The sequence below is a fragment of the Sorex fumeus genome, unplaced genomic scaffold (genome assembly GCF_029834395.1).
Source record: "Sorex fumeus unplaced genomic scaffold, SorFum_2.1 ptg000122l, whole genome shotgun sequence".
Taxonomy (NCBI): Eukaryota; Metazoa; Chordata; class Mammalia; order Eulipotyphla; family Soricidae; genus Sorex; species Sorex fumeus.
Window position 1 is genome coordinate 9,143,020 of NW_026606179.1, and position 23,352 is coordinate 9,166,371.

A 23,352-nucleotide genomic window follows, 5' to 3' on the forward strand; every position below is an offset into this window, starting at 1 on the left:
AACACTGACATAGAGGCGCACCATTTGACGGGCCGGTCTCCGTCCAGGGAACTGCATTTCCCATCAGCCCCTTACGGGGAGGGCCGCCCTCGAGGGGAAGGGTCCGCCGCAGTGCCTGCTGGGAAGCGTAGTCCCTGCGGACTGCCCTCACCGCTGCTTCCACTCTCAAGAGGGTCTAGGAAGAGCGGTCGGATTGCGTCCGCGGGCGTCGGCTCCCGAGTGCTGCTGGCGGTGGTTCCTATCTTGGGTCTCTCCCTCGGACCCTGGTCTCTGGGGGGTCTGGCCTTGCCTCGCCTTCCTAGTGTGTCTCTGTGCCTCTGAGAAGCCCTCCAGGACCTGCTTGTGGACCACCCCCCCGGGGGCGTGTCCACTCCGTCCCTGGTCTGGGGCTGTGTCTGTTCATCCTGTCTGTCCATCCGTCTCTGTTTGTTTCTACATGTGCAGTCATTCCCCACCTCCGCACCTCCTTCACTCTCCAAGCTCAGAGGAAAACATCTAAACACTTCAGCGAAGGCATCCCAAATTTATTCTCCAGCAGCTGTGGCCGGCCAGTGATGCAAAGAGGACGGGGGTGGGGACGGGGGGGAGTCCCCAGAGTAGTGGCAGGCATTGGGCGTGGAGTGGGGATCCGAGCAGGAGAAACTGGGGCCATGCACCTGGCAGGCAAGCTTGGGAGGGGACAGTGCCGAGGGTGGTGGAGGGTCCAGGACAAAAGCTGATTTATAAGTCGGGAAAGAATCCTTTGTACATCCTAGGATGTAGAAGAGGCGTGCAGAGTGCAGGGGGCACAGCCACCCACTTACTCTGGAACGGAGTGGAGGCGGGAGGGTGGGGGAATGGTTCTGGGCCAACCCACCCCAGGGATGGAGAAAGAGAGAGGGGGGAGAGGGAAAGAGAGAGAGAGAGAGGGAGGGAGGGAGAAAGAGAGGGAGAGAGAGAGAGAGAGAGAGAGAGAGAGAGAATCTAGCAAAACGGAGTCTAGAACCCGGCGGGGCTGTAGATTCAGGCCCCCGGGAGTCGCAGTCCAGTCCCCTTGAGATGAGCGAGCCCATTCAGCAGAATCCAGACCCCGGTGAGACTGGGCCGAGTGCAGCGTGCCGGGAGGGCGTGGCAGGGGCGCGCAACCCCCGCGGGGGAGAAGCCAGAATGCTCGGGAGCGAAACGGGGCGGGGAGGGGGGGGTGACGGGCGGGGGTCTGGGGGCATGAGGGAGGGCCGGCGCGACGGCGGGGGCAGCAGCGACACCTCGTGGCAGCAGGCGCGATCACAGAACGGGCACGGGCACCGGGCTGACGGGGCTGCGGGCGTCCGGGTGCACGAAATCCGGATTCACGTAGGTGAAGCCTTGGAAATCGGACTGGTCGATGCTGGCCAGGACCAGGCGGTCTGGGGGGGTCAGCGCGGGCGCCGCTCGCGTGAAGAACTTGTCGAAGTTCTCGCCGCTGCGGCCACACTGCAGAGGGGACGCGGGGAAGGAGGCGTTTGAAGTTCCAGGACTACTGTGTCCCGGGTGCTGCCCTCCACCCCCGCCCCGCGCCCACCGGGACGGGAACTCAGGGCCAGGTCGGGACTGACCGGGCGCGGCCGGAAGGGCGGCGGGATCTCCAGGCGCTCCAACCTCTCCCAGTCTGTCCAGCGGAAGAAGCCGTGGGCGCGGATGGTGGCCTCCCCGTCCGGCCCTGAGCCCAGGCGCTTGGCCGGGTGCTTGGTTAGGAACTGTGAGGGACAAGAGGCACAGACAGACAGACAGACAGAGTCCCAGACAGCGCGGCCCAGAGGATGCCCAAGAAAGGCAAAGATGGAGAAATGGAGGCAGGAAAAGGCAAAAGACAGCGGGGACAGAGGGAGAAGAGGAAGGTGGAGAGTAAAGGAGAGGGGGGAGATCGAAGCAAAACCCAGAGATCGAGGGACCCAAAGGAAAAGGCAGATGAGGGCATGGGGGTGGCAGGGCAGAGGAGACCCCGACACAGCATAAGGGGTGCAGGGAGAGTAAAGGAGGTCATGAGGTGGGAGGGAGGACAGAGGTGAGGAAAATAGGGAGGAGGTGGGAAGAGGCAGAGAGCCAAGCCAGGGTAGCACAGGCACAGGGACACATGGACACAAGAACATGCATGTGCACACACAAATGCACATGTGCACAAATGCATACACATGCACGGACACATAAAAAGTCATGCATGCATGCATGCAGACATACATGCACACAAACACACAGATGCACACACAGGCATATGAACATACACATTTGCATACATGTATGCACACACATGCCAGAGAGAGGAATAAAGATGCCGCACAAGGCAGGGACTCAGAAAGGAGAGGAGAGAGATCCAGAGCGTGGGGGCAGAGAGTTGAAAGGAGTAACAGAGAGTCCCAGCATAAGCACGAGACAGAAAGCCACAGGGAAAGAGTCAGTGAGACATGGGACGGAGCCGTGGCCAAGTCCGCAGTCAGACACCCAGCTCGTTCCCTCACCCATGCTGATGCCCTGCAGCACTCCAAGGCTCCCAGATTGCAGGGCCTTGCCCAAGGTCCCACCACAGGAAAAGCGGCAGCATCCGGGCCCAGACCCAAAGCAGCAGGGGCCCGGCATCCTGGCACTTCCTGTGCTGTGCTGGTGGGAATGGGGGGTGTGGGGGATGGGGCCATTCTTGGACTAAGAGTCAGTAAAGGACTATCCAGGCAAAACCTCAGGCCAGCCCCAGCTGCTGCAGGTGGAAGAAGAGGCATCCCTTTCCTTGGAGCACACCACAGACCACACGGGCAGCCTGAGTGGCCCAGACGGCATGCCATGGGCTATGAGCCCAGAGACTCAGGGGTCAGGAGCTCTCACCCCCTTGCAGATGGCCACAGCTTCCCGGGAGAGCGATTTAGGGTAGGTAACAGTTTGCTCCATGATGGCCTGGAACAGCTCCTCTTCATCCTCCCCGTCAAAGGGAGGCTGTGCAGGGGAGGGAGGGAAGCAACAGAGATTTACAAACCTCTCCACACCCATATCACGCACCATGGACACACACAAACACACACACAAATGCCAGGGAAGATTTTTCCCAAGCCACCAGGCTCTGTCTTTCTTCCTGTCCAGCCCTCTCCTTCCAAGCCGCAGCTCTGCAGCACTCTGCTGTCCTTGAGAGTGAGTGGGGCTAGCTCATCTGCCATGTAAATTGCAGCAGACAGGGGTGTTAATTAGGCAATATGTCACTTCAATAGGAGACAGGATAGAATTCAGGAAAACATTCTTCTGGGTGCATGAAGAATTAAGGCTTCCAAGGTTAGGTAAAGTGCCAGGACAGGGACTGTCCAGGGAGTCTGTGTCTACCGTTGAGAGAGTTCACAAACATGGGGGATGACTTTTATTAATTAAAAAAAAATAACTCTTTCCCGTTGTTTTCCATGACAAATGTAGGCAGCAAATAGCCATACCTGTGACTTCACCACCAGTAAAAGTCACAGGCACTTTATCACATCAGAGTTGAAAATATCTCAAAATATCCATCATTGCAACTTCAAAATTACCAACAGAACTTCCTAGTACTTCCTGTTATCCAAAGGTTCTATTATGGGATTCATTACTGGGGCTTAGGGGATCATATCGGGAACTCCAATGTTTAAGATTTTGACAATTGTATACAATTAAAACTTGCTTCATTGGCTAGATTAGATTCCATTAAATTTTTGAGATCTTTAACATATTTTAAAATTATTGGATTTTTAATTCTTTGTTTGGGGGTCAGAGGGATAATGTAGTAGTGTAGCAGGTAGGGTCTTGCACATGGTTGACCTGGTTCAAATCCTGGTTCCCGATATGATCCCCTAAGCCCCACCAGGAGTGTTCCCTGAGCTCAGAGCCAGGCGGAATCCCTGAGCACCACCCAGTGTGGCCCAAAAACATAAAAAATTTTCATTTCATGTACTAACAACATTTATCAGAAGATGTGAAGTCTGTGGGGGGCATCAAATTGCTCTGCTCACTCCCTGAAGCAAACCGGCAGGGGAGACACTCCTTCAGGACCACGGACAGCTCCAATGGCCAGAGCGGTTCCTTCTGCCCAGAGAAATACCAGAGTACCGCCTGCCACTGCAGTGATGTTTTTTAACGGGCAGATTCATTAGACCAGAGCGATAGTACAATGGATAGGGCATTTGTCTTGCACGCAGGTGACCAGGTTTGATGCCCCGTTTCCCATATGGTCCCCCAAGCCCCACCATAAGTGATCATTGAATTCAGAGCCAGGAGTAAGTCCTGCACCACCCATTGTGGCCCCAAACACAACAACACAAGACATAAGATAAAAAATAAACAGGCAGCTTCCCCACAGCTTCCTTACCTGCCCTGCTAGCATCTCATACAGGAGAACCCCAAAGGACCACCAATCGACAGACTTCCCATAGGGCTGGTAGGCGATGATCTGGGGGAGGCCAGGAATCAATATTGTCCTTAGGAAATCCCAGCCCACGTTCTGAGCACCCTCTGCCCACTTCAGATGTTTGCAGTATAAACTCTGCCACTCCAAGTACTTTGGCCAGAGCTCCATTCTTTGGAAAAGTCAGGGGGAAACCTGTATTTCTTTAGAGCATCCCTTGAGTTCCAAACAGAAAGACTTTGGGGGTGGAGAGACAGTACAGTGGGTAGGGCATTCACCCTGTGAAGGGTTGACTGGGTTTTGATCCCCAGCACCTCATAGCCCACCAGAAGTGATCATTGAGCACAGAGCCAGAAGTCAGCCCTGAGCACTGCCAGTAGGGCCTAAGAAACAAGCCACACAAACAAATGGAAAGACTTTCCAAGCGCCAACCTACAAATTGCACCCAGATTTCAGTAATTAGATCTATCTAATTCAAGATGGGGGCAGAGGGCTAAATACCAGAGACCCTGAAATCTGGACACATTTCCACAAAGCTAGTTAAAGAGAAGATGCTCCCGGTTCTGAAGAATTCCTGTGCCAGGGGCCAGAGGCAGAGGCAGAAATACAGGTGTGTGGTTTGCCAAAGATCTCCAGGCGGTTCTGATTAACAGTCAAGTTTTGGAAACGCTGGCATCAATAGGATTAAATCGTCTGGAAAACTGAAGGATGCCGCCCCAACACCCCACTCTCCGACTGAGGAAAGTTGGAGCACACTCTCTACCCCTACACTCGATCATTAGCCCTACCCCCGTAACAATGGCACAGCACCCCACACCCGCTGGCAACACTCAGGAACCAGCCTACACTCGTTTAGTTGGGGGGGGGGGCTGGTGGGAGGCGGCCCGCCCCCTCAGAGTACATTTACAACCATCTTCACTATTCACATCTACAGAACAGTCCGGTGACCCACGCTTCTCCTCAGCACCGCCCCCTGAGCTGGCCCCGCCCACTCTGCCTATTTCCAGACCCAGCTCCCACCTGAGAGTGGGGGGGGGGGGGCTCCTGCCTTTCCTGGCTGCTTGCTCAGTGCCGGATCACACGGACACACAGTTCATAGGAAGACACCCCCAAGGCCAGCCCCGCACCCCTAAGTCCCACCAGCCCAGAAAACATCAGAGAGCGCTGGGAGGGGCAGAGCGGGGGTTACCTCGGGAGCTATGTAGTCTGGGGTTCCGCAGAAGGTGCGGGTGGTGGTACCCGGGAAGACATTCTCCTTGCACATGCCAAAGTCAGTGATTTTGATGTGTCCCTCGGCGTCCAGCATCACATTATCCAGTTTCAGGTCTCTGGGAGTCAGGCGGGGGTGGGGGAGGGGGAGTTGGGTAGGGTCTAGGGTTGGGTGTGCCCGCCTACGGCCCTGAGTTGGGATCCCCTCCCCCCAGTCCCAGGACCTGGCTTCTGGCCACAGAAAGGCTGGGGCCACCCACCGGTAAATGATCCCCTGGTTGTGGAGGAAGAAGAGGCCGATGGCAATTTCTGCCGCATAGAACCTGGAGGAAGGGCACAGGGAGTCAGGCCAGAGTAGACCCCAACCTCCATCTCAGATTCCTGCCCCCTCAGCTGGGACTCACGCTGCATGAGGCTCCTTGAACTTGCCCAGCTGCTGGATGTGGTACATCAGATCGCCCCCGGTGACATACTCCATCACAAAATACAAGCGGTCCTGAGGGGCAGGATGGTAGGTGGAGCTTAAAAGCAAGACCCACCAGAGCAGAAAATGTCTGTATTAATGGATGTGTGGGGCTACACCTGGCTATGCTCAGGGATCACTCCTGGCTCTGCACTCAGGAATCACTCCTGGCAATGCTCAGGGGACCATATGGGAAGCCAGGGATCAATCCTGGTTCGGCCAAATGGAAGAAAATTGCCCTACCGTTATACTATTGCTCCAGTCCCAGGAAATGCACTTTTTTGCCCACTCTGGACACAACTGGAGACTCCTAATTAGGGACTCCATATAACTGGCCATGTCCACCAGGAGCTCCAGCCATTCTAACCTGGTCACCCAGAAATCTCCATCTACCCAACTCCTGTTGCTCTGAGCTACTAGCTATTCTGATCAGCCCTCTCAAAATTGAAGATCAGTCTCCTCATTTGTTGGAAATCCTGGGGATACAAGTTCTTCCCACCTCACTCACATCCATATTCAATTCTGTCCCCCCATTAGGAGTCACCACTATTCAGGCCTCACCTGTGGTATATTATATACATACATACTCACATCTACTCAGGGCTCTTGGAAGTAGAGACACAACCTCTCAACTTCCTTATCTTATTCCACAGTTTTGGAGAAACACCCTGTTTCTAACAACTCCTACCCTCAGAATCCAAGGGACAATGACTTTGTGACAAAGTCCAGCTGTACCCACCCAATCAGAGCACATTCCCAATGCATCTTTCCAGTCAAAAACCTTTGCTTCCTGTGGAGGGGCAGTGGGGAAAGAGAGACTAAGGAACATACTTATGTGCAGCCAATCTCAGTTCGAACCCCAGTACCACATCTGGTTTCCAGACCAAGGCCAGGTCACTCTGGAGCACGGACGGAACCAGGAATAAATGGCTTCTGAGAACACCAGGGCATAGCCCGAAAAACTCTCTAAAAATCCGTTGCTCATAAAACACTCAAGGAGCAAGAGAGATAGCACGAAGGGAAGGGGCTTGCTTTGCACAAGACTGACCAGATTTGATCTCCGACATGCCATATAATTCTGCCAGGAGTGAGTGATCCCTGAGCACAGAGACAGGACTAAGGTTTGAGCATCACTGGGGTCAAAAAGACCACTCAAATGCTAATTAGCGATGCCACACCCACTCAGGACCCCAGCTTTCTGATTGGCTTTCCGGTCACGCTCACGGGGCGGGGCAAACCACCTTCTAGACACGCCCCCAGCTTTTCATCACCACGCCCACCAAGGCTCAGACTCCTGTTCATGCTCTCTCCAGGGTGGCAAAGAAGATTCTCCAGCCTTGGAAAACTCAGAATCCACAAGAATCAGGTGCTAGGTTCATGCAGGAGGCACAAGGCTGGGCTCCGGATCCAGCCTGCCCGCTTCCATACCGGGGTCTGGAAGGTGGAGTGGAGCTGAGTGAGAAAGTGGGGCCGGCCGCCGGGGCCTCGGCCACCCAGCGCCAGCACGCGTTTCTCCACCAGCGTGCAGTCCACGTCGTCATCCTGGACGATCACGTCTTTCTTCAGGATCTTGATGGCATAGAGCTCATCTGAGCCCCTGCGCTCGGCCAGCATCACCTACACACAGAGGTTCCAAAGGCCCAGTTCGTCTTGGGAAACCCAAGTCCTTCCCTGCTCCACCCTCCCCCCTCACCCCCTCCTCTCCATGGTACCGGGACCTCTGACTTTGCTCACCATTCCCTGAACAGTGTCTGCTTCTTTATACCTCTCCTCTACACCCGGGGAACTCAGGAACCCACCGAGTGTCCCTTCCCAGAAATCAGACCCCCCAGCCCCCAGACCTCCTCTCCGCCCCCCAGGGCTCCGGATCCTACCTTCCCAAAGCTGCCTTTTCCGAGGACCATGAGGAAGCTGAAGTCTGACATGTGTAGGCGTCCAGGGCTCGCCCCAAAGAAGCAGCGTTTGGGATCAGTGGGACTGGGGGACGGGGAGGGGATGGGAGAGGAGGGACCCATCCGTACCCGCTGTGAGAGAGGGACAGAGGTGAGGCAGTCAGCAGACCCCAGGCCTGCAAACAGAGGCACCCACAGAGAGACAGCACCCAAGTATGCTAGACTGGGGGTGGAGAAGGGAATTAACATCTTTCCCCTGCCCCCCAAGCTCCTTGCTTTGAGAACCTTCCAGAGTCAGGAAGGATCCACCTAACTAGCTGGTCACTAGCTTACCTCTGGAAAACCCACCCCTCACTTTTATTTATTTATTTAATTTGCTTTTTGGGTCACACCCGGCAATGAACAGGGGACCATATGGGATGCTGGGAATTGAACCTGGGATGGCCGAGTGCAAGGCAAACGCCCTACCCACTGTACTATTGCTCCAGCCCACTTTTATTTATTTATTTATTGCTTTGGGTGGGGGGTCACACCCGGTGTATCCACAGGGATTGCTCCTGGCTCATGCACTCAGGAATTACTCCTGGTGGTACTCGGGGGACCATATGGGATGCTGGGAATAGAACCTGGGTCGGCCATGTGCAAGGCAAATGCCCTACCTACTGTGCTATCGCTCCAGCCCCCCAGCCCTCACTTTTTTCCACCCCTCACTTTTAAAGAAGACAAAAGTGGATCAGAGAATACCATGTTGACCTTGCCCAGAGTTACACGAAGGGGAAAAATGTAAATTAAAAACCCAAGGCTGGGATCGAAGTGATAGTATAGCAAGCAGGGCACTTGCCTTGCATGTGATGACCTGGGTTTGATCCCCAGCATCCCATATGGTCTCCCAAGCACTGCCAGGCGTATTCCTGAGTGCAGAGCTAGGAGTACCCCTTGAGCATTGCCGGGTGTGACCCAAAAAGCCAAAAAAAAATTTTTTAATGCTTTGAATGAGCCAGAGAGATAGTACAGGTAGGGCACTTGTCTGGTATGTAGCTGGTCCGGGTTCAATTCCTGGCATCTTTAAGGTTCCCTGAACACTTCCAGGAGTGATTCCCTGCGTGCAGAGCCAGCATCGTTGGGTATAGCACAAACACAAAAAACAACCCCAGAAAATGTTTGAAAACTTGGACCAAGGAGGCTGCTCACTGCCTGGAGCCTGAGAATCAATCTCTGCCATCACTCGGTCTCCTGAGCATCACCAGGAGTGCTGAACACTGCTGAGTGTGACCCCAAAAAACACAAACAAAACCAAGGTTTAAAATCAATGTCGCTATCTAACGTAGTCCCCTCTCGGTGGGCATAGGGATCAATCTAAAACTAAATGAACCAGGTTCTATGTTCCCTGTGTCTTTAAACTCCAACCACCTCTCCTTGTACTTAAGGTTGAACTCTAGGGGATTGCAATGCCAGGAAGGAGGCTCTTGGGAGAGCATTTCCCACCACAAGACCTCTGGAGGAGCAGCTCCTTCTGCCTAGAGGTTCCTGAAACCCCCAGTTGCCCCCCAAGTCCTACTAGAGACCATGACTCAGACCTTGCTTCAAAAGTCCTCCTGGGGCCAAGAGACCCCAGTGGGGGAGGGCATTTGTCCTTCACATGGCTGAACAAGTTTTGATCAGGACCCCATATGGTCCCACTGAGTACCACCAGGAGAGGTTCCTGAGCACAGCCAGGAGTCAGCCCTGAGCACCGCCAGGTGTGGCCCAAAAACCAAAACACACAGAAGTCTTCCTCCAGCAGGGAGGCTGCTTGGCTCTCGGGCAGCAACATGAAGAGCTCTTGAGGGCCCACTAGTCATCCCAGAGGTCAGCTTAAGCCTGAGCTCCCTGAGGTGGGGTCTGCTCCCCACCCCACCCCCTAGCATGCACTGAACAGCGTCACCATGTGTAGCAGAACAGCAGGGCAGCGGAGATGCAGACCTCAGCCCTGCGACTTGCTGGGGCAGAGCTGGGGATGGGATTCCCAAATTATCATCAACAAAGCTGGGATAGGGCCTGAGCACAGTTGGGAGAGTGTTTGCCTTGCATGAGGCTGACTCAGATTCGACACCTGGGCACCGCCAGGAATAATTCCTGAGTATAGAACTGGGAGTAATCCCTGAACACTGTTGGGTATGGCACAAACACCAAAAACAAAAACAAAAACAAAAAACAAAGCTGGGAAAATGGCACATCCCAGTCACACAAGGGACCTTATGTGAATTAAAGCAATTTACACACAAATGCAGTGCCAAAGGCAGTGTCCAGCCCCATTGCGCTGGCCTCTCCTTATCACACACCCAACACCAGGCTCATGTCCAGGTGCCTACTGAGAGCTCAAATTCAGGCACCTCATGCCATCCTGGCCCATCGCAAATCCCCACAGACGGAGGACCCACCCGTGAGACAGAGCCAAAGGGGTCCCAAGGACCTCATGTGGAGATTTCCTTTTCTCTGCCTTGTTTTCCTCTACATGGAACCCCCGACTCCCCAAGGGGTCCACTTCACCCCAACATGCTAAGGAAGCAAGACTAGAACTGGGCTGCTCTATTTTGTATGTTCCAGGATTTGCCGCCAGCAGCCGCCTGTCTCCACCATTCCTCACAAGCCTTCGGCTCCTTCAGACACATCCAATCACCTAAAGTGCCACCCTCACTCTTGTGTCCCCCTGCACCCCCTACTCCGTGTGCACCACCTGACTGGTCCCCTTTGACTAAGTGCCTTTGATTCAATGCACAGAAACGCTGCCGAGGGACGGGGTGTCCCATGGTGCAGCCTCTGAGCGTGACTTTCCTCCCTCATGCCTTCCCTCTCTATACAGTCCCTTCTCAAAGATGCAGAAGAAGCTCCCAAAGAATTTGGCTGAAATGCCAAATTCCAGTCATGCCTGGGATCCCTAGCAAGCAGCTCTGCAGAAAGGCTTCAAAATAGAGTTTTCCCTGTGTCACCTGCTGAACCCCACATTCTGAGCCTCCTGTCTCTCAGGCCTTCGGTCAGCCTTGTGGCAAGCACCGAGCTGGGAGCTGCAGACTCCCGTGTGCCCACAGTGCCCCAGAGAATCTGTCCTGCAAACCTGGAGTACTATCACATCCGAGAGTGCACATCCTGGCTCCTGATATGTCCCCGCAGCCACCTTACTGGAACCCAGGGCTCAGCATGAGGCCCTGGGATGCAGATCTCGGGAACTGCATGCAGCATGCACCGGCTGGGGCTGTCTGCTCTGGGCCAGGCAAGGTCCTGCAGTGCCCCCCAGCCTGCATCTTGTTCTCTGCTCCACTCTCCCCGCACTCCCATCATCTTGTGCTGAACACCTTTCCAGCCCGTCCCAACACACTTGATGCAAAGCCAGAGATTTTCTAAGGATTAACACCCTGCCCCTTTGGGGTTCACCCCCTTTTTAGTCTCCCCCAATAGTTGCCTAACTGGGGACATTGGTGGTGGGAAATGTGCACTGGTGAAGGGACGGGTGTTGGAACATTATATGACTGAAACTGAATCATGAACAACTTTGTAACTGTGTATCTTACTGTGATTCAATTAAAAAAATCCAATTAAAAAAATAATAACTGGCTCTTCTCCCTGGCTTCATGTTCCAAGGACATGTCCCTTGTCACTTTTTCTTTTTCTGGTTTTTGGGCCACACCCAGTGATGCTCAGGGGTTACTCCTGGCTCTGCACTCAGGAATCACTCCTGGTCGGGCTCAGGGGACCATTTGGGAAGCCAGGGATAGAACTGTGTTGGCTGTGTGCAAGCGCCCTCCCCAATGTGCTATCATTTTGACCCATGTCCCCTGTCACTTTGTCCCATGTCCCATGTCCCATGTCCCCTGGGCTGGAGCGATAGCACAGCGGGTAGGGCGTCTGCCTTGCACGCAGCCAACATGGCCGACCCGAGTTCGATTCCTCCGTCCCTCTCTGAGAGCCCGGCAAGCTACAGAGAGTATTCATATGCCAGACACAGTAACAACAAAGTCTCCAATGGAGAAGTCACTGGGCCCCCTCGAGCAAATGGATGATCAACGGGAGGGCCTTTACTTTACTTACTTTACCCCTGTCACTTTGTAACAGTCATGCATTGCTGAACCACTAAACAAAGGTTTGGTTCCAACCTAAAGGTGGGGTCCTGGGGCTGTGGGGGGCAGTGACAGGTCACTTTGTCTGTGGCACTGCACACATGGCTGCCCAAGTGCATGCCAGAAACTCAGTTGTCACTTGGACACAGGACCTTGTGCTGTCACTTCTCTTACTTGATGATACTGCTTATACTGGGAGGGATTTCTTTCTGTTTTTTATTTTCTGTCTTCTCTGCTAGCTCTCCAGCGAGGGAACTGCATGCTGTGCAGAAGGCGGGAGCCACAGGGCTCCTCCCTCTGACCTGGAAACTGGGCCTCCCCCTCTGCCCAGGGCCCTTTCTTCTCCCCCCACCCTCCCACCTCGTGCCTTCTACAATACTCGACTCCCAGCCTGTCAACCTCTCCCTGGAGCTGGAGCGATAGTGCAACAGGGAGAACACTTGCCTGGCACTAGACTGACTGGGGTTCAATCCCCGGCTTCCCATAGGATCCCCTGATCACTGCAGGAGTGATTCCTGAGTGCAGAGCCAAGAGTCAGCCCTGAGCACCGCTGGGCATGGCCTCCAAGCCCAAACCCAAACAAACAGAACAAAATTTTCTCTGACTTTCACAGCTCCTTCCTGCAGAGGAAGTACTCACCCCCCTGCATGGGAAGCGAGGGGCACCTATTGGATGAAGTTATCTTCAAGTCAATCTGGCTCTACTCACCTCATACAGTTCCAGGGGGTAGTTACAGGCCTGGGGGAGAAGAAAATGAGAGTCAGAGTCCCAAGAGAGGTTGGAGATTGCCCCTACCCCAGCCAAGGGATTAACAGGAACTACAATTCCCATGAGAGCCTGGGAAGGAGGCCACTAGAAAAGCAGAGCATGGCAGTTCCAGTGTCTTCTGGGAATGGTAGTCCCAGGGCCAGTGGGCAGCCAGGGGTGCAGGACCCGGCCAGCTCTGAACTGTGAGAGGCTGAACTGGGCTCCTCATAGGCACCCGGGGTCTGGGTACCTCAAACTTCTGGAGGAGGCTGCAGTTGTCAGCATCAGCCACCGGCACGTTGTAATATTCTCCCTCCTCCTGGTTCAGTAACTTGTACCTTAAGTGCAGATGGGGAGGGGCACCCAAGGGAGAGGCCGAGACATGGAGAGACAGAGATGGAGAGAGACAGTGAGCTAAAGAGAGACAGAGAGCATCAAGGACGAGCCCACACACAGATCGAGCCAGGCCACCTCCCCACTCACCAGCCATCCACGGGTGCCTTGAGCAGCTCTGACACCCCGAAGGACATGGCGCCCATGAAGTCGTTGCGGGAGGTCCGGTCCCAGTCCCACACCTCCACGCTCAGCCTACGCTCCACATCTCCAGGTTTCAGGTTGCTGCGAGAGGCAGTAGGGTGGGGGGTGGGGCAGCGTCTGGGACCCAACTTGTGGGTTCCAGTGAAGGTGGACCCAGAGGGCTGGGGTTGGTTCTACACTTTTTTTTGGGGGGGGCACACCCAGCAGTGTTCAGGGATTACTCTTCGCTCTGTGTGTGGGGATCACTCCTGCTGGGGTTTAGGGGACCCTGTGTGGCTCTGGGACCAAAGCCAGGCCAGCCACATGCAAAGCCAGCACCTTCCTGTCTCTTGGGCCCTCTGGTCTTTTTGTTGTTTGTTTTTGGTTTGGGGACCACACCCGGCAGTGTTCAGGAGTTAACCTTGGCTCTGCACTCAGGAATCTCTCCTGGTGGTGCTCCAGGGACCCTATGGGATGCCAGGGATCGAACCCAGGTTGGCCACTTGCAAGGCAAATGCCCTCCCAATGCACTATGGCTCTGGCCCCTCAGGGCCTGTTTCTCACTCAGTAAAGTGTCCCCCACCTCTATATTCCAAAAAGGCGCCCCTTCAATACCCCTGGAGAACTCCGTCTTCTCCCTCCCCTCTCTGTCTCCCAGGTCCCTGGCCTTTGTCTGTTTTTCCTCTTCAGGCCCCCTGCTCCCTCGGGGTCGCTGTTCCTCTGCCTTCCTGTCAGTTGTTTTCTCTTTCTCCCTCTGCCTACCCACCCACCCACTGTCCCCAGCACCCCTGCCCACAGCTCTCTATCCCATCTGTCTCGGTTCCCTGCTCCTCTTCTGAGCTCACTCTCTCCTCTTTCCCCTGTCCTCACTCCTCTCCTCTGCATCTCTGATCCCCTCTAAAGCTGGCGCTGATTGTATCAGTTTCTATAGCTCCTTCCTCCCTCCCTCAGTCACTTCATTTACTTCTCCTACCCACTTTTGCTGTCCTTCGTATTTGGGGGGGGTGCTGACAAGGGGGGCCGGAAGTGTCCTCCATCCTAACATTTTCCACCAGCTGCTTTCTGAGGCCTGGGGCCCCCGTATAATTCTCTCTCGGCCCCCACTGCCTCCCCTATATACCCAGACTCACAACACAAAGGTCTCGTTCCACACGGGGTTGAGGGTGGCCTTCACCGTCCGGGTCTTTTGCTTTGTCAAATTCCGGGGATCCGGGATGAGCTTCAGTTTCACATAAGGGTCAGACAGGCCATTGGGATCCATGGGGATGAGGTTCCGGGCCTCGCCCACTATGGGGAAAGTGAAGGACAGCCGATACGGTAAGCAGCCCCCCAGTGAGTGACCTGGAGCCACACCACCGTCTCCTTCATCCTGATCCAGTTTTCTTTGCTCTCTTACCTCTTCTTTGGTTTTGGCTTTTTGGAGTCACACCCAGTGGTGCACAGGCCTGACTCCTGGCTCTGTGTTCAGGAATCACTCCTGGGGCTCAGGGAAACATATGAAGTGCCTGGGATGGAACCCAGGTGGCTGCATGTGAGACAAGAGCCCTACCCACTGTCCTATCTCTCTAGCTCTGATCTCTTAGGGCTTGAACATAAAAACCAGACCGCAGGACTGGAGCAGTAGTACAGCGGGCAGGGCACTGCATGGCACACAGCCAACCTGGGTTTGATCCTGGGCACCCCATATGGTCCCCTGATCCCCACCAGGAGTGATCACTCAGCACTGTCAAGTATGACCTAAAAAAAGATAAATTTAGGGGCTGGAGAGAGCACAGCGGTTAGGGCGTTTGCCTTGCACGCGGCCGACCTGGGTTCGATTCTTAGCATCCCATATGGTACCCTGAGCACCGCCAGGAGTAACTCCTGAGTGCGGAGCCTGGAGTAACCTCTGTGCATGGCCGGGTGTGGCCCCAAAAGCAAAATAAATAAATAAATAAATTTAACCCCAAGTTCCCTATAAAGGAGCCCTTTTCTGGGGAGCGGAAGAGATAGTCCAGAGGAAAGGGCATTTGCTTCCCACACGGTGCACCCGCGTTCCATCCCCCTTGTCCCATATGGTCTTCCAAGCAACACCAGGAGTAATTCCTGAGTGCAAAGCCAGGAGTAAACCCCGAGTAATTCCTGAGTGCAAAGCCAGGAGTAAACCCCTGAGCATCGCTGGGTGTGAAACTAAAAGCAAAAAGAAAAGAAGCCTTTTTTTTTTTCTTAAGAATCTGGAATCAGGACTTTTACCATATTACCAGTACCTATCTCCCTAGGACGCTTACCCCCAGACAGATATTAGCCCCAGAAAAACTGCCTTGACTGAAAGCCCTCACAGGCTTTAAAAGTGAGGGCGTGGAAATCCCAGAGGCAGAGGAAAGGGGCTTAGCCAGGCACTCGGCTGCCGGGGCGGGGTCACCGTGTGGGCGGGGTCTCTGATGGGCGGGTCTGGGCGTGGTCATGGTGTGGGCAAGGTCTCTGGGGCGGGCCTCACCCGTGATGTGAATCTCCTCGGCCGTGGGAGCCCGGATTTCCAGCTGCAGGCGGCCCCTGCGCTCGGTGTGGTCCACGCCGCACAGAGAGGGCACGCTGCGCACACAGCGCCGGTGCACGTTCATCTCGCAGCCTTGAGGTGGGGGAGAATGGACGGAGCGACAAGCCTGAGGTGGCCCCGCAGATCCCGCCCGCGCCCCGCTCCTCCACCCCACCCCACTGCAGGCCTCCACCCGATCCCAGACGTGCCCCGAAGCGCTGACTCACAGGAGCACTTCATGCCCTGGTGCACGAGCCCGTAGAGGAGCGAGCCGCAGTGGTCGCAGAAGGTGGGGCTGCTGTAGCTGTGCAGACGGAACTTGTGCTTGTTCCGAGGGTCCTGCGGGCAGAGGGCAGTCCAACACCGGGGCCAGTGGGCCGGGGCGTGTCCTAGAGCCCTTGGCGCCTGCCCCCTGCGGCCAGAGCCCGCTCGACACTCACTCCCTTGCCAGCCACTTTTCCCCGCCACTGCTGTGCGCCAGACTGACTGTTCCTGGCTAGAGCAAAGCAGATTCCTATCTGCAGGAACTTTTGACTTTGCAGTGGAGGAAGGATGAAGATGACGAAATAAAAGATATAGTATGAGGTCATGAAATAAATAAGATATATAGTGTGAGGTCAGGAAATAAAATATATAGTATGAGGCGCGCTGATGGGCGCTCTGGAGAAGAGTGAAGGGGGGCGAGGCAGCAGCGGCCTGGAAGGGGGTGAGATTCGCAGAGCTGAGCTCACCGCCAGGTGGCGCTGGGAAGAAAAGAAAGAGGTGGGGATGTCCAATAGCCCGCCTTCCCTACAGGTCCCCACCTCCCACAGGTAACTCCTCTAAGACTTTGTGGGGGTCCCCAGGCCCCAGATCTGCCTTCATGATCCCCTAAGTGAAAGTTTAAGCAGTGACTCACAGAGCAGAGCTGGCTCAGGAACCCCCTTGCAGGATATTTTGGGGGAGGGGTCAAGGGTGGGGGTGGGATCACTCCCAGCGAGGTTCAGGGGTTATTCCTGGTGATCCCTGAGCACAGACTCAGGAGTCAGCCCTGAGTACCCCTGGGTGTGGCCCAAATACCCCTTACCCCCAAAACAATACTTGAGCCCTATTGGACAAGTCACTGTAGAGAAGAGAAACCCACTCAGGAATTACCCCGATGGTGCTCGGAGGACCATAGAGGATGCTAGGGATTGAACCTAGGTTGGCTGTGTGCACAGCAAAGCAAATGCCCTCCCCTCTGTACTATCGCTGTGGCCTGGCAGGTTATTCTTAGTGACTTGATGTGTGCACCTAGCCTGGCTTCATTAAGGGCTGGGTTATTTCCCAGGCCTGTGATTTTGGAAGCTTCATTTCCACTTCCAAGCCTCAGTGCCCTCCTCCATTCTGTGGAAATCCATCAACCAACTCTCTCCTGAAGGCGGCCTCTGTGTCCAGTCTAATTCAGCATGAATTTCGGACACAACTAAGGTCTTCAGTCCTCTGTTCCCGGCAGTGACCAAGGGAGCAAGGATCTGCAGTTTGCCTTTTTGTCAAACATGCCCAGAAAGTGTGGTTGGAGGGACAAATTCAGGACTTCTGTTTAATTTAGTGGTTTTCTTTGAATTTTCCATGGGCAGGTGGAGGGTGCTGATGGTCCAAATATCTCTTGCAAGTCTCTCGGGGCCAGAGAGAGGACCAGTGGTTAAGGCTTTTTCCTTATACACGGCTACCGGGGTTTGATCCTCAGGAGTGTGTATGGTCTCCCAAGCCCTGCCAGGAGTCATCCCTGAGCACAGGGTCAGGTCAGGACAGATCCCTGAGCTCTGCCGAGTGTGCCCCCAAACAAAAGATTCTGGCACTCAAAGGCCTTCTTTGGCCAACCCAAGTTAGATGTTGCAGGTATGGTTCATCTTACGGTGATGACCCCTTCAGGAAGGACTCAGGACCCACCAGGACTGCGACTCCCTAGGCCAAGGTCATTCATGGCTCCTTCCCATACTCTATACTTCAAAGAGCAGTGCCTTACTCTCTTTTATTTTTTTAATCTTACATTTTTTTTTTGGTGGGGGAGCCATTCCTGACTGTGCTCAGGGGTCAGGAATAGTGCTTGGGGGATCATATGCAACGCTGGGGTTCAAACCATTGTTGCACCCATGGCAGCATGCAGTGCCTTAACCTCTGAGCTGCATCTCTGGTCTCCTGAGGGAGGTCTTGGAGGGCAAGATGCAGCCTGTTCAGTCAGCTCCATCTCAGTAATCAGAATAAAAAAGTCGGAGTTATTCAGGAAAGACAGTCACTTCACCAGTGACACTGGCAATAGTGATGACTTCAGCCATAAGTATCATCCATGTCAGTCTCTTGTGACTTGTCCAATAGGGCTCAAGTATTGTTTTGGGGGTAGGGGTATTTGGGCCACACCCAGGGGTACTCAGGGCTGACTCCTGGGTCTGTGCTCAGGGATGACTCCTGGCGGTGCTCAGGCCTTGCACCTGGCTGTGCTCAGGGATCACTCCTGGAGATGCTCAGGGTTCATGCCTGGTTCTGTGTTCAGGGATCACTCCTGGAGGTGCTCAGGGCTTATGCCTGGCTCTGTGTTCAGGGATCACTCCTGGCAGGGCTCAGGGGACCATGTGGGGTGCCGGGTATCAAACCCAGGTCAGGGCACATGTAGGGCAAGTGCCTTCCCCGCTGTCTTATCTCTCTGGCCCCCTCCCTAGCACTGTAGAGAAGAGAAACCCAGGAGTTGCAGGAGGTCAGTGAATTTGGGGGTGTAACTGAGCCAGTCATTAGTTTGGGGAGCTGGTAAGAAAGCGTAATGGAACCGTGCTATCAAGGTCGACGCAAACAGGCCAGGAAGTGCATGCAACTAGCACTGCAAACAGAATTGGGGGTGCAGGAGGCAGGGACACGGGCTCAGAGTATCTGCTCTCTGGGAACATCACTCCCCTCCCCTCATTCTGCTGGGCCTCTCCCTCCCCGAAGACCATCCCCCAGCCTGTGTCAGATCTCACTTGGGGCCCCAACAATACCAGTCTTTAGATTGGGGCAAGGAGTTACTTGGAGCCTGTCCAGGCTTGGAAGATGTCAGTCCCGGTCAGTTCCTGTCCCTGAGTGGTAGCTGCAGTGGTGAGCACCCCAGCCATGGACACTGGGCTTTCGGAGGGAGGGAACAGGAGCAGATGCAGGGCTGACCTGGTGGCAAGTCTTTGATGGGGACAGAGAGATGTGTGTGCGTGGGTGTTCATGTACTTGCATGTGTACGTACTGCCCACATTCTTGCATGTCCACTTTTTTCATGTGTATGCACATATACTTATATTGTGTGTGTGCACATTTGTGTGTTCACATGTTTTCACATGCATGCATATCCGTGTTCATGTTTATGTGTGTGCATGCCTGCATACTCTGTATGTGCACATGTATGTGCTACCTAATGGCTCCAGGCACTGTCCCAGCACCCCTAAGCCCTGTCCAGGGCTGCTCCTGCTCTCCACGTGTCTTTCCGAATGTTTCTGTCTCCGCACCCCCCACCCCTCCTGTGTTTCTTCTCTCTCCCATTCTCTCCTATCTCTCTCTTCCCTCAATCTCTCCGCTGGTCTCTCCCACTTACTGTGTCTCTAATATCCTCTCTGTCTTACCCTGGGGTCTCAAAGTCTCAAATCTCTCTATCTCTCTCTCTCTCTCTCTCTCTCTCTCTCTCTCTCTCTCTCTCTCTCTCTCTCTCTCTCTTCCCTGGATCTCAGCCTCCCCCGACATGCACCTTAGTCAATTCTTGGTCTCCACACCCCACTCACTCTCTGTCCCCACCTGTGTCCCCAGCCTGTCTTCCATCCCCTCTCATCCCCCCTTTCCAGGCCAAGGGCAGGGAATCTGGGCCAGACAAGCTCCCCCCTCTCTCCAGGCCCCCTCCCAGCCCAGCCATAAAAATAGCAGGAGAAATTGGGACGGACGCCGAGGGGGTGAGGGCGGGGCGAGGCCCAGGGAGGAAGAACCAGGTGTCCGGGCACTCACGTCCGTCTGGGGGCCCTTCCCGGCGCCTGGACACTCGAAGGTCACAAATTCGTGGCATCGTCGGTGAACCACAAAACTGCAGACTGAGGGTGAGAATCACAGACAGACAGAGAGGGACCCCGAGGGCCAGGAATCAGAGGGAGAGGAGCCCCAGCAGAAGGGAGACACACACACACACACACAGACAGAGACCCCAAGGGCCAGAGATCAGTGGGAGAAAGCCCCCAGCATAAAGGAGGGAGAAAGAGAGACATAGGGAGGTACAAAGAGAGAGACAGAGAGAGAGCGAAACACAGAGACAGAGACAGAGAGACAGAATCAGAGAGACAGAGAGGCCCCACTGGTGTGTGCACGGGAAAGAGGATGCCAAGAGAGCTCTCAGCAGACAGACAGAATCAGAGATGACTCCAGCAAGAGACGGAGTCAAAGGCAGACAGAGACACGCAGAGCAGAGTGTGGGCACAGCCTGGAGAGAGACAGGGAGAGACAGAGATGGGAGAAGGGGACAGGAGGGGAGGCTGGAATGATGGTCAGAAGGGAAAAACTCAGGCGAGGCGGATGGGATGAGCCTAACCAGCTCTAGTAGCTCACAGCCCAGCAGCCACTGGGGCAGGAGTGAGTCTGGGGGCACCACAACCGCCCGGCCCGCCCCCCTCCCTGACTCACTCTGTTCTTAGCAGTGGCAGCTGGTGCCTGAGGACTCACCCCCCTCTCCCGCCCCCCATAACTGCTGGCCCCACCCGGCCCCCACCCCGCCCATGGGTGACCCCACCCCGCCTGTCCCTGCCAGGACAGCTCCTGTTGTCATGGTGCTGGCGGGTGGGGGGGTCTGACTTGGCATCTCCAGCCCCCCCCCCCTTCAAGCTCCCCTTTTCCAAATCTCCCTGTTCCCATGGCAACAGATTCTCCAAATATCTGTCCCCACCTGGAGCCGGCCGAGGGAGGGGCCGGCACCACCTCCGCGGTGGCCCCTCCGTCAGAGCGCCCCCAACTGCCGCACTGTCTCTGCCACACCCCCCGCCCAGGGCTCCCCCACGCCTCTCTGGGGACCAGGGACACGTGTGCCAGCCTCCACCCTCCCCCGAGCGCTTACCTTGGCACTGCAGACCCTGCTTCCCGATGCCCCTGCAAGAGTCAGTGACCTCTCACCTCTCCTCCCCTGCATCCCAAGCCACCCGGGTCTTAGCCCCACTCTCCCCTTCTCTCCACAGTCCTAACACTCAGCCCAGGTCCTCCTCCCTCAGACCCCAGCTGGGGTCCAGCCCCCTCCTCCCTCGGACCCTGAGGTCCAACTCCCTCCTCCCCCAGACCAGGCCACAGTCTCCTCCAGCAGACCAGAAACCCAGACTCCCAACCCCTCCTCCCTCAGACTCTAGGGTCCAGACATTCCTCCCCTCCTCCCTCAGACCGCCCCCAGCCCTCCAATCCTGACTCCCCCACCCCACCTCCTCCCTCAGACCTGGAGTGCAGCTCCTCAGGCCCTCCTCCCTCAGCCCTTTGGGTCCAGACCCACCTCCTCCCTCAGATCCAGGATCTCGACCCCCCAAGCCTCCCAGCTGGGACTCAGGCGTCCCGTGCTCACCAGATGAAGTCGGTGCAGTGGCTGCAGAAGGTGGGCTGCTTGAAGAAGCGGGCCGTGAACTTGTGGCTCTTGACTTCGTGGACCACCTTCTGCCTCAGCGCCCCTTTTCTGCAAAACAGGGGCCGGGGCCCCCCTTCGCAGTCGCCCCCGCCGGGGCCCAGGCCCGCCATGGCCTCGGGAGCGGAGCGGAGAAAGGGGCGCGCCGGCGCGGAGCCGAGCCGGCCGGGGTGCGCGGCGGGCGCGGGGTGCTCGGGCGCAGGGAGCGCGCGGGGGGCGCCGCGAGCCGCCGCACCCGCTCGGGCTGGGGCACCTGCTGGAAAGTGGGAGCCGGGCGGGGGGAGCGTTGCCAGGACGACGGGGGGGGCGGTTCCGGCGGCAGGCGCGGGACCAATGGCCGCCCCCCAACACACGTGCGCACCCCGCTCCGGGGGCTGGCTGGAGGGAGGGGACAGCGCGGGCCGGCGGCCCCGCACCCCAGGCCGCGGCTCACGCGACTCGCGGGGCGCGGGGCTGGGGAGCGGGCGCGCCCCCCTGGGGCGATGCCACCTGTGCCGGGTCTGCCCCGCGCCCCGCCCCCGCCAGCCCGGGGCTTCTTCCCGGTCTCTGGGCTCCCCCTCGGGGTCTTCCGGCAGCCCGGCGCGGGGTGGGGGCGAGGGCGTTCTCTCCCCGCCCCCCGCTGTCTCTCCAGCCGTCTCTGTCTCTGTCTCTGCTCTCCTGTCCTTTCCTCTAGCTATCGCCCTGCTCTCACAGTGCTCTTTCTCTCAGTGCTCCATCTCTGCAGTGCTCATCCTCTGCAAATACTTTACTTTGTCTCTGAGTCTCCCCTTGTGTCTCTCCCGCTGCTTCTCAGAACGCTGCCTCTGTCTCTTCTCTCTCGGACCCACGCTCTCTGCTTATCGATCCCTGCGTCCTGGGGGCGGGGAGGGGGCGGTGTCTGAATGTCCGATTTGATCCGTGTCTCCCCGTTTCCCCCGTGTGTGTCTCCCTCTCCCCAGCTCTCTATTTCATTTATTTATTTGGTTTTCGGACCACGCCCGGCAGTGCTCAGGGCTGACTTCTGGTGGTGCTGGGGGGACCCTAGGGGATGCCAGGGTCGAACCCGAGTCAGCTGGGTGCAGGGCCAGCACCTTTCCCGCTGTGCTATCGCTCGGGCCCCCGGCTCTCTGTCACGGAGCATCTCTCCTCCCTCCACATCTCAGAGGTCAGCCTCCGTCCGTGGGTTGCGACATTTCTGGACGTCGCCGTGGGGTCTGTCGGGGAGGACTGGCCCCCCCCCCCTGTCAGGACCCGCCGCCTGCCCCGCCCGCGTCGCCGTCTCTCCTCGAGCTCCAGCGCTCTCTCTCCGGGTCTCCGCTCCCGGCCGACCCTGGCTGTTGCCAAGGGCAACGCAGCCAGGCCCGCCCACCGCCAGCGCGACGCATCCTGGTACATGTAGTCGGAGCCCGCGGACCGCCCGTGGCTGGGAGGCCGGCGAGAACCTCTTTTCCCAGCGTGCTCCGCACGGCAGGGCGGGGCGCTGCGGCGGGGCCTGGGCACCTCGGCCACCGCCCACTTCTTCCCTGGGACTTTCGGAGGTGGGGTCTGGCTTTCCGAGGTCTTGAGAGGTGAGAGAATCCGAGTCCTCTTCTAATCCCCCCCCCCCCCATACTGAGGTCCCCTGGGAAGAGGAAGGCGGGGGATGCCCTTCTTCCGATTCCGCGTTCTGTGGCCTTTTGTCCACGCCAGCATGTCAGCCAGGTTCCAGAGCTTCCCTCCTCTGGGTCCTCCAGAAGGAGGGAGTGTAGATGGCGCAAGAGGGAGGTGCTCTTTTAAAGGACCCTGAGAGTTCAAAAGAAGTCCCAAGACCTCTCAAAAGTGTCCGGGTTCTGATTAGCACTCACCCGGCTTCTGCAGGACTCCTGCTTTGGCAAGCTGATACAAGGAAATGAGTTGCATGCGGCTAGAGACAGTGTGGGGATTAAACCCTGCAAAGGGCCTCCCCGGCCACCGCAGAGGGGCT

General features: G+C 56.4%; 1 protein-coding gene across 1 annotated transcript; it reads right to left on the bottom strand.

The window, feature by feature from the left end:
• Positions 1–884: 884 nt before the first annotated feature.
• On the bottom strand, positions 885–21,851 carry PRKCG (protein kinase C gamma). The gene is made up of 18 exons (XM_056135772.1): positions 21,354–21,851; positions 20,865–20,896; positions 19,772–19,854; positions 16,027–16,138; positions 15,761–15,892; positions 14,415–14,571; positions 13,252–13,386; positions 13,019–13,106; positions 12,730–12,759; positions 7,910–8,059; positions 7,464–7,652; positions 5,977–6,068; positions 5,833–5,895; positions 5,553–5,691; positions 4,328–4,408; positions 2,833–2,940; positions 1,575–1,715; positions 885–1,452 (listed from the first exon to the last, which is right to left on the bottom strand). Exons 1-18 carry the CDS (start codon positions 21,521–21,523, stop codon positions 1,264–1,266), a joined length of 2,091 nt encoding a protein of 696 aa, XP_055991747.1. The 5' UTR covers positions 21,524–21,851; the 3' UTR covers positions 885–1,263.
• Positions 21,852–23,352: the final 1,501 nt, after the last annotated feature.